Source organism: Rhinatrema bivittatum, chromosome 6 (genome assembly GCF_901001135.1).
Source record: "Rhinatrema bivittatum chromosome 6, aRhiBiv1.1, whole genome shotgun sequence".
Lineage (NCBI taxonomy): Eukaryota > Metazoa > Chordata > Amphibia > Gymnophiona > Rhinatrematidae > Rhinatrema > Rhinatrema bivittatum.
The window spans coordinates 103,733,450-103,750,172 of NC_042620.1; the positions used below are offsets into that span (position 1 = coordinate 103,733,450).

The window sequence follows — 16,723 nt, forward strand, 5'->3', positions numbered from 1 at the left end:
CCTAGATTTTCATTTCATGCTTCTATCTGTGAAAAAATGTACTTCTTAGCTGGTAAGAGACGAGGAAGGGAGAGTTAAAGAGTCCAGAATGGCTCACATAAATCAAAGCTGGCTGCTAACATCTCTACTGGAAAGATCATTGCAGGAGGTACAGGATTGCTCCTAGTCTCGTTTGTCTGAGCTGGACTTGAATATGTTCATGCGTTCTTTTTTCTGCAACTCTCAGGCTTTATTTGTGAGTCAATCTGGAGAAATCCAGACGATGCAAAATTAATGCAAGAAAGGAGAACATTTTTTCCTGAAATGGTTCAAAATACTATATTCTTGGGGCGTCCTTCTTAATACCCTCGCAAATGCTTGGTTAACTATTGTGGTATTCTTTATATTTTTTTTGTGCTGACCAATTAAAACTTCAATGCCAAAAAAATTGCTGGGACTAATCCTGTTGTGGTTGAGGGTCAATTGTGTAATCTTTCTGGTCCTGTTTTTAATACCCTAAGACGTGCTTATTTTCTTCATTTTAGAATAATGGAGATCCTTTGTTTTCTTTTAATTTCTCCTTGGTTTCCATTTCTTCCCCTGAAGACTGGGATCCAATGAAATCTTCCATATCATGAATTGAATATTAATATGTCTTTCTTTTTGTATTATACCATCATTTGGATTGCTAATTTGCATTTTTATAACAAGTTTCTTTTTGACATCATTTGGAATTCAATTCTTTAAAAAAATGTGCACACTTCTACTTTGAAAACTTGGGCCAAGTCCCTTTGTCTTAAAAAACAATTTGAAATTTCTCCATTGAAAAGGATCAGAGTTGATAACTAACCAATACTGAAATGTTTTCACATAACTGAAAAAATATTTATATTCTGAGGCTATGACAATTCATTCTTTTCAATGCTAACTTTTCCCCCAGAGTGCAAATCAAATCTTGCACAATTAATCATGACAATTATATAGGTATACCTGATGCTCCTGTATAGTCAGATGTTGCACGCACGCTGGGATATCATTAGCATCCATGGAATCCTGTCAAAAGATTTTTTTCTAAATGAAACGTCACTTCATCAAAAGTACCCACACAGTACAATGAATATTAAATGCTCATTTCATTAAACTATAACAAAATGCTAATACTTTAGGTTGGTAACACTATATTACATAGAGCACTAGTTCTAAGAACCTGGAGACATTGGTTTAGATTTCTTACCATCCCCTCAATGTGTAAACTTGAGCAAATCATTTATTCTCTGTGCTCACAATTAAATGTGTAAACCCTTTGTGGCAGGCACTTGCAATCCTATGATTTATCTTATGCAGCACTATGTACACTAACAGCTTTTCATAAATACATTATTCAATTCATATGTATCAAGATAAATGCAGCTTAAAGTGACAAAGGAATTCATCTAAAAACCATTCTTACTAAAACTGGTATTAAGTTTAAACTAATTAAAAAAAAAAGTAATGAAGACCTGGGCTTGTCCTATGGCTCTGGCTGCACCACTATAGATCAAGACTCCAATTCATTTCTGCATCCATAAGGCCCAGGCATATTGCAGAGATGGCACATTCAACCCCAGGGAAGGAAGGAAGGTGGCTGTTTCTATTGTGCAAATTCTGGGGCCGATGCAATACAGTGCGCTCAGCCAAGCGTACTGTATAACATGCAGTCAGATGCATGTTAAAAAGGCACTAACCCACCCCCTAATGCAACAGGGGGATTAGCACCTATTTAACTCGCATCCGACGCGGAGTGAATGAGATAGCGCTCATCACATGCAAATGCATGTGAATGAGGCTCTTACTCATTCACTCCAAATGCAAAAAAATAAATGTGGAGCAGGCGTTAATAGCTGAGCACATTGAAAAAAAGTACAGAAAAGCAGAAAAAACTGCTTTTCTGTACTTCTTTAAAAGTAAAAGAAAAAAAAAATAACCTTAGCCAGCCTCACTGAAGACAGACGCTGATATGGTCGGCGTCTGTGTTCATAACCGGCAGACCGCTGGTAACCGCAGTGTTGCGTTAGCAAGGAGGCGCTAAGGTTGCACAAGCGACCCTAGCGCGACCCCCTAATTTGTTTATTGCATGGTGTCCCCCTTGCGGGCGCCATGTACGTGTTAAGAAAGCGGACGCTGAAAAGTCAGCGCCCGCTTTCCATGTATAATATTGCATTGGCCCCTCTGCTAACTATAAAGTGTGACACTGTGGGATCATGTTAGAAGTCGCCACTCCAGTCTAGGGGGTCTGATGAGTGTTCCTGATGCTTCCTATTTTAGATAGGAGAGTGATAATGAAGAAACAAAAGACAGGAATAAAGTGTGTGTGTGGGGGGGGGGACCCCCAAAAAATGTAAAAGGACCACACAGAACATTTCAAGCCACCAGCGCACCATGCTAGGTCAGGACCTCCCCCTTCCCCTGACTGTCTAACATTCTGATAAGAGCATTAATTCAGAAGCTAGCAAACTTGCCCCCCCCCCTTCCCCAGCACTGGCCCCCTTGCCTGCCCCTCATTTCCCAACATCCACCCCCCCTTACTTTCTTCCCCTCTTCCTCCCTCCTTCACTTTACCTGAGCATTAGAAGCCCTTCGTGCTCTGTTCTAATCGCCAATGTACCAGCACTGCAAGCATGTTCAAAACATGCAAGTACTTCCTCTCCTCACTGTTGATCTTGTGAACTGCAAAATCAGAGGATATGCAGGTCCACAAGTCTTGAATATGCTTACAGAACTGGTACAGTCACTATCAGAGCAGTCAGCAATGCAAGAACACAGTTCTCTTGCTGCTTTTCTGGCTCACTGGCCATAGCTTGTGTGGCTCTGGTTTAAGGTTCCTCAACTATAGAAAATAATTAATATAGCATTTCCTGAAGAACTTATAAAGAGAAAATGAACTTAGTTTATTTATGTTAGTAAGATAAACTACCAGTCCAATATCCTGTATTTGGATTTCTGTATCATAAGGCAATATATTTCACTATTTACAATTAGTGATAATGGCATCATTCAGCTGGTTATCTGTATCTTGCACATCCATGTATAAATAAGATCTTTTTAGTGCATGCCTTTTGGGATAATCATGCTAGAAGAAGAAATACCACCCACATTTCCTGAAGAAAAGCAAAGTTGCTTACCTGTAACAGGTGTTCTGAAGACAGGATAATTAGCCAGACAACATGGACAATCTCAGAATTCTGGAAAAGCCATTATAGACTTTTCTGGGCCTGTACTTTTTATATGCAGCAGGAGCTGCGTGGGGCTACCTCAGTCTTATAGCTGAATATAACAGTTCTATAATAAGATGAGCAAGATTTTGTGTAGCACATTATCTTTCTGTTTGAGAATAACAGTTACAATAAAGCAACACTGCTTTCTCCAAGGATAAACAATATATATCAGCAACATTAAATGGGAAACCCTAACAGTTTCCTTTCAAAATGGAAGAAAAGAGCAAATTGCAAATGGCAGAGAACATGTTTTGGTTGGTAAAAGCTATTTTTTGTTTTATAGAGATTTTTTTTTTAATCTAGGAAGGCAACCCAAAATTTAACTATTATGCCCTAGCAGGAATGGACAACACAGTGGATTGATTAAGACAGACAATTTTTGCTATAAACTTTGGATGAGTTTCCAAAACTACTCTGATGTAAATTTGAGTATGAGGAGAGCACAACTAAAGCTTGTAATTTGTTTATTCTGCAAATAGATGTTACTGCTATTATAAATTAAATTTTCCAAGAAAGGACTTTCAATACTGCTGTCACTAGAGGCTCAAATGGTGATTTCAGCTTAGCAAGAATTATATTTCTAGCTCAAGGATAATTGGAGGTTTAAGATGCAGTAGGCCTTTCATGACTCTAGCAACTGCAGGTTGTTGTAAGATGGGATTTATTAAAAGTTTGTATATACTGCTTATAATATAAAAAAACATGCTAAGCAGTTTACATATAACAAACATTAAAAATAAACATGAAACAAAACTAGTCAAACAATGCAATGCAAACAAGATACAGAGAAAGGTAATCAAATGAAAAAGGGGATGGAACAGCTCCCCTATGAGGAAAGGATGAAGAGGTTAGGGCTGTTCAGCTTGGAGAAGAGACTAAGGGGGGATATGATAGAGGTCTTTAAGATCATGAGAGGTCTTGAACGAGTAGATGTGAATCGGTTATTTACACTTTCAGATAATAGAATGACTAGGGGGCATTCCATGAAGTTAGCAAGTAGCACATTTAAGACTAATCGGAGAAAATTATTTTTCACTCTACGTTCAATTAAGCTCTGGAATTTGTTGCCAGAGGATGTAGTTAGTGCAGTTAGTGTAGCTGGGTTCAAAAATATTTTGGATAAGTTCTTGGAGGAGAAGTCCATTAACTGTTATTAATCAAGTTTACTTAGGGAATAGCCACTGCTATTAATTGCATCAGTATCATGGGATCTTCTTGGTGTTTGGGTACTTGCCAGGTTCTTGTGGCCTGGTTTGGCCTCTGCTTTAAACAGGATGCTGGGCTTGATGGACCCTTGGTCTGACCCAGCATGGCAATTTCTTATGTTCTTATATAATTCAATACAATAAAACATTTAAAACATCTCAGAAATAAATGTTAAAAGTACAGAGGAAAAAGCCATTTGAAATAGGTGTCCTTTTAGCTTATTAAAAAAAAAAAAAAAAAAAATTTAGTCCTCTACTTTCTGAAGCTTGAGAGGCAAACTGTTCCACAGAACTGGCCTCGCTATTGAACTAGCATGGTTATGGGGGAAACCTGAAGATGAAATTCTTGGGAGCATTCAACAACTGCCTTTCTGTGGAATGGAGTGGTTAAGATGGTATATATTTAACAAGATAGGTGGGACCCTCCCCCTGAACAGTTTTATAAATAAGGATGAGCATCTTAACCAGCTGCACAATAGACAACCAATGGAACTGTTTTAAGACACGAGCAACATGATTCTTAACAGAACAAAAAAATGAATTGCGCTATGGCAGTTTATAGTCGCTGTAAAGTTTTATTTTGGCAAGCCTAAAAGCAATTGCAATAATCCACAGTTAAGATGAAAGCCTGCACCACCATGTGAAAGTCACTCTTAGGCAGAATGTACCATTAGTGTTCTTATAAGGAGGCGAACCGGGCGAGTCCCGGGACGGCGATGGTAACATGGGCCGGAGCGGTCGGCAAGGCGGCGCGTAGAGGGGGGGGAGGCGGGGGGGGGGGGGAGGGGATAGAGGAGACAGCCAATGGCAGCGCAGCAAATTCAAAGGCTGCGGTGCCATTGGCTAACAAGGAAGACAAAAACACAGGAAAGGCGGGTAAAGGGCAGTTGGGATCTCGGCAGCAGAGCAAGCGGAGGGGTTTTTCGCTTGCTGCGCTCTGAGTTGCCAACTGCCTTTTTGCTTTTCGGGAGCGCAGGCCGGATTTGTTTTTTGCGGCGGTATGCGGCGACAGAAGGGAAAGACAGCGGGGTCGCAGCCCCGCGCTGCCTCGAGGTCCGCGGCGAAGGCAACCCGAGCGCAGAGGAATACGGGCAGGCCGGGTCAGGAGCTGGCATCGACGGTGAGTATCCCCGATCGGAGTTTATGGCCGGTTTCGACTTCTGCAGCACTGACCCCCCTGAACATCACCCCGGCATTCCCTATTCAATACTTGTCCGACTCCGGCGAAAGCGGGCCGGAGCCGGACGCCGTTGAAGGCCGGGTCAGCCCTGGTTCCCATTTTGGGCTCGTCTCGGGCCTATCGGCCTCGCCCGGGGCGGCGGCGGCCTCCCAGCAGGCCATCCACGGGACCGATGCGATCCAGGCCCCTTTGCCGCGCGGACACATGGGCGGATCTAGCGGGACTGCGGCATCGGATGGCCGGATTCTCCCGCCTATGCCCCCCTCCCTTCCCTCCCCACGGCCTCCCAGGCTCTCCGAATGCGGAGTTAGGGGCAGGGGCCTTTCCCGCGCTAGTGGTCACCCGGCGGCTAGACCCCGGCGCAGCCCGGCGGTTTCACGTTTCCCTGCTACCTTAAATACCGAGCGCTCGGCCCGGTCACGCAGGTCCCCAGCTGTTGAGTCCACGAGGGCTGCTTTACAAAGCGGGCAGGGCTCCCGACGGACATCTGGCCAGCCTTTACCACGTGGCGGCGCTCCGATCCCTACAGGGGCTGGTCTCGCTCCTTTACCTGGCCAGAATACCCCCATATCAGCGGCTTTGATAGCAGATGTCATCGGACATTTAGTCAGGTCTGGGTATACGTTAGCTCCTCCATCGCAGGACATGGGTAGCATCAGCGCACCGATAGGGGGTTGGCAGCAGGGCCCTGTTGCATCCCCAGGTGATCCGGTTTTTCCTGGCAGAGCACATCAGTTCAGCTCTCGGCTTGCTGCCCCGCGGGGTTTTTCCAACACTGATAGTTCCAGTTTTGCGCCACGTGTGACAGGGGACGCAGGTGCATGCGCTGGGGGGGCCCCCTGTTTTCCACGGGGTTTTTCCACAGCGGATGCGGAGGACGAGCGACTGGGCCCATCTAGCCGCGAGGCGTGGAGGGAGCGTGCTGTAGCTGGACCGAGGGATGCGTTGGAGCAGAGGAGGCGGACCGAGGGACGAGGGCACTTCGATACAGAGAGCGGTCCGAAGGATGGCGAAGCTGGAGATGCTGATACAGGTAAGGATCAGGACGGGTCTGGGCGGGAGGGTGGGAGGCGCGGGAGTAAGAGGAAGGAGTCTCGCGGTGACACGGATTCCAGTTCCTCGTCCTCCACGCTTAGTGATGGTGACGAGGCGCCCGGACGGGGCGCTGTCTTAGCGGAAGGTCCGAGATGCGAAGGGGGCCACCCGGCGTTGGCGTCCCTCACGGAATTGTGGGAGGAAGTTCCAACCCGCTTGGTGAAAAGGATCAAGAAGAGAAAATTTGTAAATATTTTTAAGTTGTTGGAAGGGAGGAGGGGCGGCAAGAAACTTTCTAAAAAAGCGAAGAAACGACGTAGGGCTGACGGCGCCGGGCCGCGCGTTGCAAAAAAACATTGTGAATTGGGTGCGTGGTTTTTTGCGGTTGGCAAGCGTGGTTAGCCATTTCGATCCTTCCCAGCACGGTGCATTGTTGTCCTACGCGGACAGCATTTTGGGAGCGTTCAGGGATTATGACGGTTGGGCGTGGCTCAACTATGATGAAAAGTTCAGGGACAAAATGGCGGGGAATAAGTTCATGTCCTGGGGTTCCCAAGATATACACTTGTGGTTGACTCAGATGACCAACAAAGGTTCGGGGTCAGGGAAGACAGGGTCTATGGGGGGCCGGGTTAGTTTTTCCGCGCTTAATCCTTCAGGTGGCAGGGATCAGTCCTTTCGGACATCGCGCCCCAGCGAGCCGGACGCCAAAAGGGCTGGGGGTGCAACAGACATTTGCTGGCGCTTTAATAAGCTTACCTGTTTGTTTCCCGCGTGCAAATTTAAACACGCATGCGCTACGTGTGGGGGACCCCATTCGGCCCTTAAATGCCCAGGGACGAAGGTGGGAGCTGGCACGGGAACCAAGTAGGGCATCGGTGCATGAGAAGGCGGTCTCGCCCGTCAACTTACAGGCTTTAGTTGACAGTTTACGTTTTTATCCGGACAGAGTCACGGCATGCTGGTTGCGGGAGGGTTTTAGCGAGGGTTTTATTATTCCTTATACGGGACCGGGCACAGGTGGTAGAGCGCGGAATTCCCGGTCGGCTTCTCGTTTGGCGCATGTTGTCCAGGCGAAATTGCAGGAGGAAATTGACTTGGGTCGAATAGCGGGGCCGTTTGCGTCCAGACCGTACGAGCGGATGCATTTGTCGCCGTTGGCGGTTATTCCCAAGAAGGTTCCGGGTAAATATCGATTGATTCTTAATTTGTCGTATCCGGACGGTACATCGGTTAATGATTTCATTCCGAGAGCAGCCTGTACAGTGCAGTACGCCTCCTTCGATGAGGCGGTTGCCTTGGTGCGCAAGGCTGGTCCAGGAGCGCTGCTAGCTAAGGCGGACATAGCGTCGGCCTTTCGATTGTTACCAATTCACCCGTCATGTTTTCCATTGCTGGGGTTTTATTTTGAGGGAGGGTATTTTGTCGACCGTTGCCTGCCAATGGGATGCGCAGTGTCTCGCGCATTTTTTGAGGCATTTAGTACTTTTATTCATTGGGTCACTAAGGTGCATACTGCTTGCCATGCTTCCGTGCATTACTTAGATGATTTTCTTTTTGTAGGACCCGGTGACTCGGATGCTTGTCAGCGTCAGCTCAGGGGTTTCTTGCGGACGGCGGGGCGTTTCGGGGTGCCGATCGCGCAGGACAAAACTGAAGGGCCTGTGACCAGATTGACTTTTTTGGGTATAGAGTTGGACTCGGTAGACATGTGTTGCAGGTTGCCGGGGGACAAACTTGATCAGCTGCGGGATCTGGTCCGGTCGGTGAAAGGTTCGGTTAAGGTCACCTTGAAGCAGTTACAATCATTGATCGGTACTTTGAATTTCGCGTGCAGAGTCATACCTATGGGCCGAGCTTTCATTCGGCGCTTATCGGCCAGGACTGCCGGCATTCGCGCTGGTCACCATTTCGTCCGTATAACGCGCTCCGTCCGGGACGAATTAGCAATCTGGGAAGCCTTTTTGCAATCCTTTAACGGGATTTGTCTTATGCCGGAGGAGGAAACTTCCAATGTCCAGTTGGACTTATATTCGGACGCGGCGGGGGCTGCCGGGTTGGGAGTATACTTCGGCGGCAGGTGGTGTGCAGAGCCGTGGCCGGCTCGCTGGACAGCTGATGGGTTGGTGCGGAATGTTACGTTCTTGGAGCTCTTTCCGATCATTGTGGCCTTGACGGTCTGGGGAGCGGAGTTAGCGAACAAGCAAGTGGTGTGGTGGTGCGACAATTTGGGGGTTGTACAAGTCGTTAATAAGCAGTCCGCCAAGTGCGGTAAGGTTTCTGCCTTGCTGCGTGAAATGGTCATGTTATGCCTGAAATGGAACGTTACTATTCGTGCACGGCATGTTCCGGGCTCCAAGAACCTTATTGCAGACGCTCTCTCTCGTTTCAAGTGGGACGTCTTCCGGGCGTCGGCTCCGCAGGCGAACGTTTGCGGAGAGGAGGTCCCAGCGCACCTTTGGACCCTTGGCACCATGACCACTGGGACTTGATTCGGAGATCGGTGGCGCCAGCGACCTGGAAGGCTTATGAAGCGGGACGATCAGCGGTGGCTCGTTTTTTGTTTTCTTTGGGTTGGGGGGGAGGTGCGTGCCGGGGACGTCGTCCAGTTCGTTCTTTGGGCCAAGGCCGCGGGTTACTCCTTGGCTTCGGTCCGGAGTCAGTTGGCGGGCTTTAATTTCTTCCACAAGTTGGCGGGTCACGAGACTCTGTGGCGTAGTTTCGTGGTTAAGAAATTATTGGTAGGCTGGGGTAAGGGGGATGGTATCCGGTCGGATAAGCGTCGCCCTATTCGTTACGATGATTTGCTTTCGTTGGCAGTGGGTTTGCCGGAGGTGTGCAGTTCTGCCTATGAGTGCGCTTTGTTTCGTCTCGCTTTTTCGTGGGCGTTCTTTGGAGCGCTACGCCTCGGGGAATTGGTGGCGACCTCCGCAGTGGATACCGGGGAGGTGGGGTTAGGGACGGGGGATGTTTGCGTGTACACGCAGCGGGTCACGCTGCGTATTAGGAAATCTAAAACTGATCAGGAAGGTAGAGGTGCTTGGCTTTCCTTCATTCGCGCCAGCGACGCGGTAGCGTGTCCCGTGCGGTTGGCGCTGGCTTATCTCTCGATGCAACCAGGGGTTGGGGGCAACTTTTTGGTGCATCGGGAGGGTTCCCCGTTAACCCGATACCAATTCAGGGCGGTGTTGCGCAGGGTGGTCGCGTCTTTAGGGTGGGATGTTAGCAGATATACTTCTCATTCCTTTCGGATTGGAGCGGCTACTACAGGCGCGGAATTGGGGTGGCCTACCGGCCGCATTCAGGCTCTGGGAAGATGGAAGTCTAACGTCTTTCGTGGGTATGTGTGCCTATAGTCACACTGCGCGTAGTCGTTTTAACAGCGGCAGTCAGTAATTCTCCTTTTGTTTTGCAGATCGGGTCGGGGAGGTGTCGATTACGGAATGTGCTTGGATCGTGGGTCATTCCTTTATCCATCGTGCTCAACGAAGAGCTATGAAGCGGCCATACGGCGAAAACTTGAATTTGAATCCTACGGCTGTCAGAGTCCGATGGTTTGGCAAAGGGGGCATGCGTTGGGGGGATTTATGTGACTTTTTGCTGGGCGCTGTGGGACGGGAGGGAGTTCCTAAATGGATTGTTATTCATTTAGGGGGCAACGATATCGGCAGGTTCACGTGTAGGGAATTAATTAAAATTATCCGTAAAGATTTGGCTTTCCTTATGAATCACATGCCACATACTAAGTTGGGTTGGTCCGACGTTATTATTCGGATCAAGCACCAGACGGAGCCCATATGGCGGAATGGTGTTAAGAAACTAAACAGGCAAATTGGCAAATGGTTGGTGCGGGAAGGGGGTTTTTGGATTCGGCATCAGTGGTCGTGGGACGTCTTAGGTGGCTACTTCATGGGGGACGGTGTCCACCTGTCCGAGGTGGCCATGGATTTATTCAATGATGCCTTAGAGGACGGGTTGAAGCACCAAATCCTGCGAGGGGCAGGGCCGCAGTGGGGAACAAGGACAAGTGAGTTGTCCTAGTTGGTGGCGGAAAAACCCGAGCCATATGTTGTATTGTATTGTTTCAAATTGTGTAGGGCATGGTGGAGGGGGGGGGGGAGAAATGCTCGTGTACCTTGGGGCTGATACACGGGAAGGCCTAAAGAGCAAGGGGGGGGCCGATGCTCAGGCCGCAAGCTTACTCTCGCTGGTGACGAGGCGGGGTAAGGGGGGGGGGTGTGAAACGCTAGCTTACTCATCGGGCCGCGGTGGTAAGTGAAGAATGGCACGCGGCGGAGGAGGGGGAGGAGTGAATGGTTTTTGGATATTGTTAATGTTAAGTTATGGCTCGGGTTAGGTTTAATAAACTGCGGCCTTTGTTTTATTACCATATAATTGTCTGTGTATGATTATTGACAAAAGGGGAAGGGGAAGCGGAATTCAAGCCGGAACGACTGTCTCGAGTCCCTATGTTATCCAAGTTTTAAAAAATGCTGATTTTATAACAGCAGTCAACTGCAATTTAAAAGACAGTTGGGAATCAAATAGTATCCTAAAGTTTCAAATGGTGTCAACAAATGGAAGTAAAACACCATCTGCCAGATTGGTCAGCTCTTCAGGGATAGTATCCGACTAACCCAATATAGCTTCTGTTTTAGCAAGACTTAAAGACAATTTAACAAATGCAATAGTCAAGGATAAAGGGGTAGATTTTCAAAGGCTACGTGTGTAACATACACGTGTAACCCGAGAAAATCTGCCCCTGCGCGCGCCGAGCCTATTTTGCATAGGCTCGGCAGCGCACGCAAGCCCTGGGACGCGCGCATATCCCGGGGCGTGGTGGCAGTCCGGGGCTGGGGTCGAGTGCTCCGGCACAGCGGTCTGTGCTGGGGCATGGTGTGCTGGCAGCCGGCTGGCAGGCGTAACCTTTGTAGCAAAGGTAGGAGGGGGGGAAGGCCGGGAAAAAAGTTCCCTCCAAGGCCACTTCGATTTCGGAGCGGCCTTGGAGGGAACAGGGAAAGCCATCGGGTCTCCCCTCGGGCTCGGCGCGCGCAAGATGCACGTGTGCACCCTCTTGCGCGCAGAGAGCCCGGATTTTATAACATGCGCGCGGCAGCGTGTGCATGTTATAAAATCGGGTGTAGATTTTAAGATCTGGCCCAAATTGTTTCCTACAGGAAAAAGTAACTGTATATCATCGGCATATACTTTAAAATTTAAGTTATAGGTGGAAAGAAAGGTCATAAAGGTTGCAGAAAAATGTTGAACAAGGCTGAGGATAGTGTACAGACTTGTGTGTCCCAATAAAAAAAACAACAAAAAACCAAAAAACCGCTTTCCATGTAGAACACTGTCCTAGCCTAACTTACTGGTGAAGGTTGGACAAGGATGAAAAGCTCTCACCATACTTTCTCCCATTCCAAGTGAGAACAATCTAGAAGGAGGGTGTGACGAAATCAAATGCTGCTAAAATATCTAGTGAGAATTTCAGAACCCCCACCCCATTATCAAGTAGCATAGCATATAGCCACTTAAGTAATGTTTCTGTACTGTGCTGACTGCGAAAGCTACATTGATGTGGATTTAAAATACTGTCATCAAAAAAAAAAAACAAAACCTATTTTCAAGCAGTTTTGCTAGTATAGGGAGAGTAGAGATTGGTTGGTAACTAGATATCATCTGTTAAGTCACTTTTTTTTTTTTAAACAGACTACCAAATCCTTTCAAGTGGTAGTAGCTTGGGGACAGACAGAGGAAAACAAGAAGCAGACTCTGGCTGTTCCTTAAGTCCAGTTTATTTACAGTGAAAACAAAGGAAAGTGCAGTAACACAGCCTAACAAAAAAAAAACAACTTACACTCAGGCCGATACAGTACAGTGCGCTCCAACGGAGCGCACTGTTAGCCTGCTCTTGGACGCGCGTTTTCCCTTACCCCTTATTCAGTAAGGGGAGGAAAACGCGCGTCCAACCCGTGGCACCTAATAGCGCTTTCAACATGCAAATGCATGTTGATGGCCCTATTAGGTATGCGTGTGGGATACAGAAAGTAAAATGTGCAGCCAAGCCGCACATTTTACTTTCAGAAATTAGCGCCGACCCAAAGGTAGGCGCTAATTTCTTCTGGCACAGGGAAAGTGCATAGAAAAGCAGTAAAAAAATAAATAAATAAATAAATTTGAATTTGGCCCGCGGCTGTTGGGCCGAAAACCGGACGCTTAATTTTGCCGGCGTCCGGTTTCTGAGCCTGTGGCTGTCAGCAGGCTCGAGAACCGAGGCCAGCAAAATTGAGCGTCGGCTGTCAAACCCGCTGACAGCCACCGCTCTGGGCTAAAAGGAGGCGCAAGGGACGCGCTAGCGTCCCTTGCGCCTCCTTTTGCCCGATTCTACCGCACCACCTATTTGCATACTGTATCGCGCACACCGGCGAGTGGCCGGTGCGTGCGCCGGGAGAGTGGCGTTCGTCCGCTCGCCCGCGTTTTTACTGAATCGGCCTGATTGGTAGGCACTCACCTTCACTTCAGGCAAGTTCCAAGTTTAAAGCTAGCAAGTCTTAACAGTTCACGCTCAAACCTTTAACACAGCAGGTCTTCTCATACAGTGGGACTCTCTCCCAGGGATCTAACCTTTCTAAGCTCTGAGGTCTTATACTTTGGTGAAGGGCTCCTCCCTTCACCTAGGATTCCCTGAGGGCCTCAATCTTAAAGGTACCCAGACAAGACTGGTGAGCCGGTCCCATAAGGTGGTCTGAAGGCGTTTTCTGTATACTCTCTCACACCTTCTACTAGAGAAAGGTTTACAACCCCCATCAAGACAACCACACAATGAGATCTCAGTCCATAAAGAACCCAAAATGGGCAAGCATCAAGAGAACAAAAAGACGACTTAAGTTTTGTCAAAACTATTTCAGTGGAAGCAACTTTGGAAATGTTCCCCAAGAATAGGATCAGACACTGAAGGTGGTATAGCTACAGACATATCCATATGGGAAGGAGAATTTTGAAGCTGGGCCATCTGCTCAGAACAAAATGTTGCAAGTTGTTCACAATCAATATTTGGAACCTACTATCAACTTTTCAGAGGCTGCATAAGGTTTCTATCTGAAATAAACCCAGGGACTGGACAGTGGTGATACACTGTGATATCAGAGCAACTCAGACTGAAGAAGTTTTAAAATACAAGTTAAACAGTTCTAAGTGATATTGGAGAGAGGAATGACAGTTAAAGGTGTTCTGATTTATTCAAAGACACAAGATTGAGAATATTTTTCATTTTAAGTTGTAACATTTTCTGGAAGAGTACTTTTGTGATGTTAAAATAACTTACAGGTAAGTTTCTTCTATGCAGTTGCGTGCTAAAGTAATTAATTGGCTTTCACAATCCATCACTCAGTACTAATGACTCTAGGATAGGATGAAGAAGATTCCCGTTGTACTGAGTGATCAGAGTTGGGAATATTTTTTGTCTTATTGGCTGTTGAAAACCAAAATGTGATGATGCAGTAAGACTGTTGACGTATCTTAATTTTTGCATTATCTTGGCTATAAGTGGAATTGGAGGGAATGCATAGAAAGGCCTCTGATTCCAAGGAATTGAGAAGGCATTTGCTATCAGACTATTCCTTGATGGTCTCCTGAAGCAGTAGATGGGAACTTTATTGTTTAATGACTATTATGTAACTCCTTAGCGCTACCCTTAACACCCACCCAGAGTTAACCCCGTGGACACTGAGGATCTTGCTATTCCTTACACAGTGGCATATTCAACTGACGTGGCATCAGGCCCCACCAGTGCGCATGTGCCAGATTGCATAAATGTTGAAATGGGTCCATGACTCCCGAGTTGTGGGATTCCTTGCACGGGCATGGACCCTTGAATTACTTCAATGGCATTATTGGTGGCCCAAAATGAAGCCAGATGTCAAGGCCTATGTTGACTCGTGTTCCACCTGTGCATAGCAAAAAGTGCTGCATGGCCAATTCTGTGGGCTGATACAACCATTGCCAGGCCCCAGGGAACCCCGGACCCACTTGTCCACGAAATTTATTGTGGACCTCCCTATCTCTAATGGTGCCACCATATGAGTGGTGATTGATCAATTCTCCCAGATGGCACCCTTCTTCCCATTACTGGGCCTCCTTTCCACTCCAGAATTAGAAGTCTTTTCACCCTTCATCTACATGGCCTACCTATGTACGTATCGGATAGAGGAGCTCAGTTCACTGAGCAATACAGTGATCTCTCTGCAAAAGTTTAGGTATCATGATCAACTATATGAATGCCTATCACCCACAAGGAAACAGGCAAACAGAGTGTACCAATCATACCCTTAAAATCTTCCTCCATTCTTATGACAATGAGTGCCAGGACAACTGGGCCACCCTCTTGCCTTGGGCCAAATTCTCCCATAACAATCACATCAATGCAGCCACCAGCTACTCTGCTTTTCAGCTAGTTTATGGAAAACAGCCTCTGCCTCCTCTGCCACGGCCTGTGAAAGTTCCTTCACAGATGGCTCAAATCTCTGCCCAGGAATTGCATGAAGTATGGGAAAGCAAATGTTGCTTACCTGATGTAACAGGTGTTCTCACAGGACAGCAGGATGTTAGTCCTCACAAATGGGTGACATCGAGGATGGAGCCCACCACGGAAAACTTCTGTCAAAGTTTAGCAGAACTTTGACTGGCCCCTACTGGGCATGCCCAGCAAGGCACTGTCCCTGCAGCCAGCAGGGGTCTCCCTTCAGTCTGATTTTCAAAGCTACAGGCAGTGCCTAAAAAGTAAAAAATAAAACGAACCCAACACCGCGGGGTGGCGGGCGGGTTTCGTGAGGACTAACATCCTGCTGTCCTGTGAGAACACCTGTTACATCAGGTAAGCAACATTTGCTTTCTCACAGGACAAGCAGGATGGTTGTCCTCACAAATGGGTGAGTACCGAGCTGAGGATGTCCAAGAAATGCACCAAATGTACCCAACGGCGTGCAAAAGCACAACAACTGGGGTGGAATTTGGGAAAGGGCATCCGCACCCCACCGGGAGGTGGAAGGGTGTTGGTACATCATGTTGGAAAAAGGTTACGCAAGACAGATTGGCCGAAGATGGAGTCCTGTCTTCCAGCTTTGTCCAAACAATAGTGGGCTGCAAAGGTATGGAGAGAACTCCAGGTTGCAGCTTTGCAGATGTCAGGAAGCGGCACCGATCGAAGGTGTGCTACTGAAGTTGCCATGGCCCTCACAGAGTGTGCTTTAACACGGTCTTGGAAAGGAATGCCAGCTTGCTGATAGCAGAAGGAGATGCAATCCGCCAACCAGGAGGAAAGAGCCTGCTTACCCACAGGTTGCCCTAACTTGTTAGGATGGAAGGAGACGAATAATTGAGTGCTCTTCCTGTGGGCAACTGTACGGTCTAGATAGAAAGATAGAGCCCGTTTACAGTCCAGGGTATGCAGAGTCTGTTCCCCGGAGTTGGAGTGGGGCCTGGGAAAAAAGATAGGTAGTATGATGGATTGATTGATGTGAAACTCCGATACTACCTTAGGTAAAAATTTAGGGTGAGTGCGTAGTACCGCCCGGTCCTGCAGGAGCTTAGTGTAAGGCGGATAGGTAACTAGGGCCTGCAATTCACTAACCCTGCGAGCTGAAGTGATAGCTAAAAGGAATAACACTTTCCATGTGAGATACTTCAAGTCACAAGAGTGTAGAGGTTCGAAAGGAGGTTTCATGAGACGACCAAGAACCAGATTAAGGTCCCAAGATGGGGCCGGAGGACGTAAAGGTGGCTTCAAATGGAGCAAGCCTTTAAGAAAACGTGTTACTAGGGGTTGGACTGAGATAGAGACACCCCCGAAACCCTTATGGAAGGCAGCTACCGCACTGACATGCATTCTAATGGAGGAGGTCTTTAGACCTGATTCAGATAGATGCCATAAATAGTCCAAAAAGTTAGAGATTGGACAGGAAAGGGGATCAAGGGACTGAGAAGTGCACCATGATGTGTACCTTTTCCATTTGTATGAGTAAGAACGTCTTGTTGAAGGCTTTCGTGAAGCTATCAAGACACAAGAAACTGAT

General features: G+C 47.4%; 1 protein-coding gene across 1 annotated transcript in view; it reads right to left on the reverse strand.

The window, feature by feature from the left end:
* Positions 1-16,723, reverse strand: part of STK39 (serine/threonine kinase 39) — a 484,232-nt gene that overhangs the window by 143,553 nt on the left and 323,956 nt on the right. The window contains exon 13 of the mRNA XM_029605673.1: positions 970-1,032. Within this exon, the coding sequence (XP_029461533.1) occupies positions 970-1,032 (63 nt within the window). The remainder of the gene's footprint in view (positions 1-969; positions 1,033-16,723) is intronic.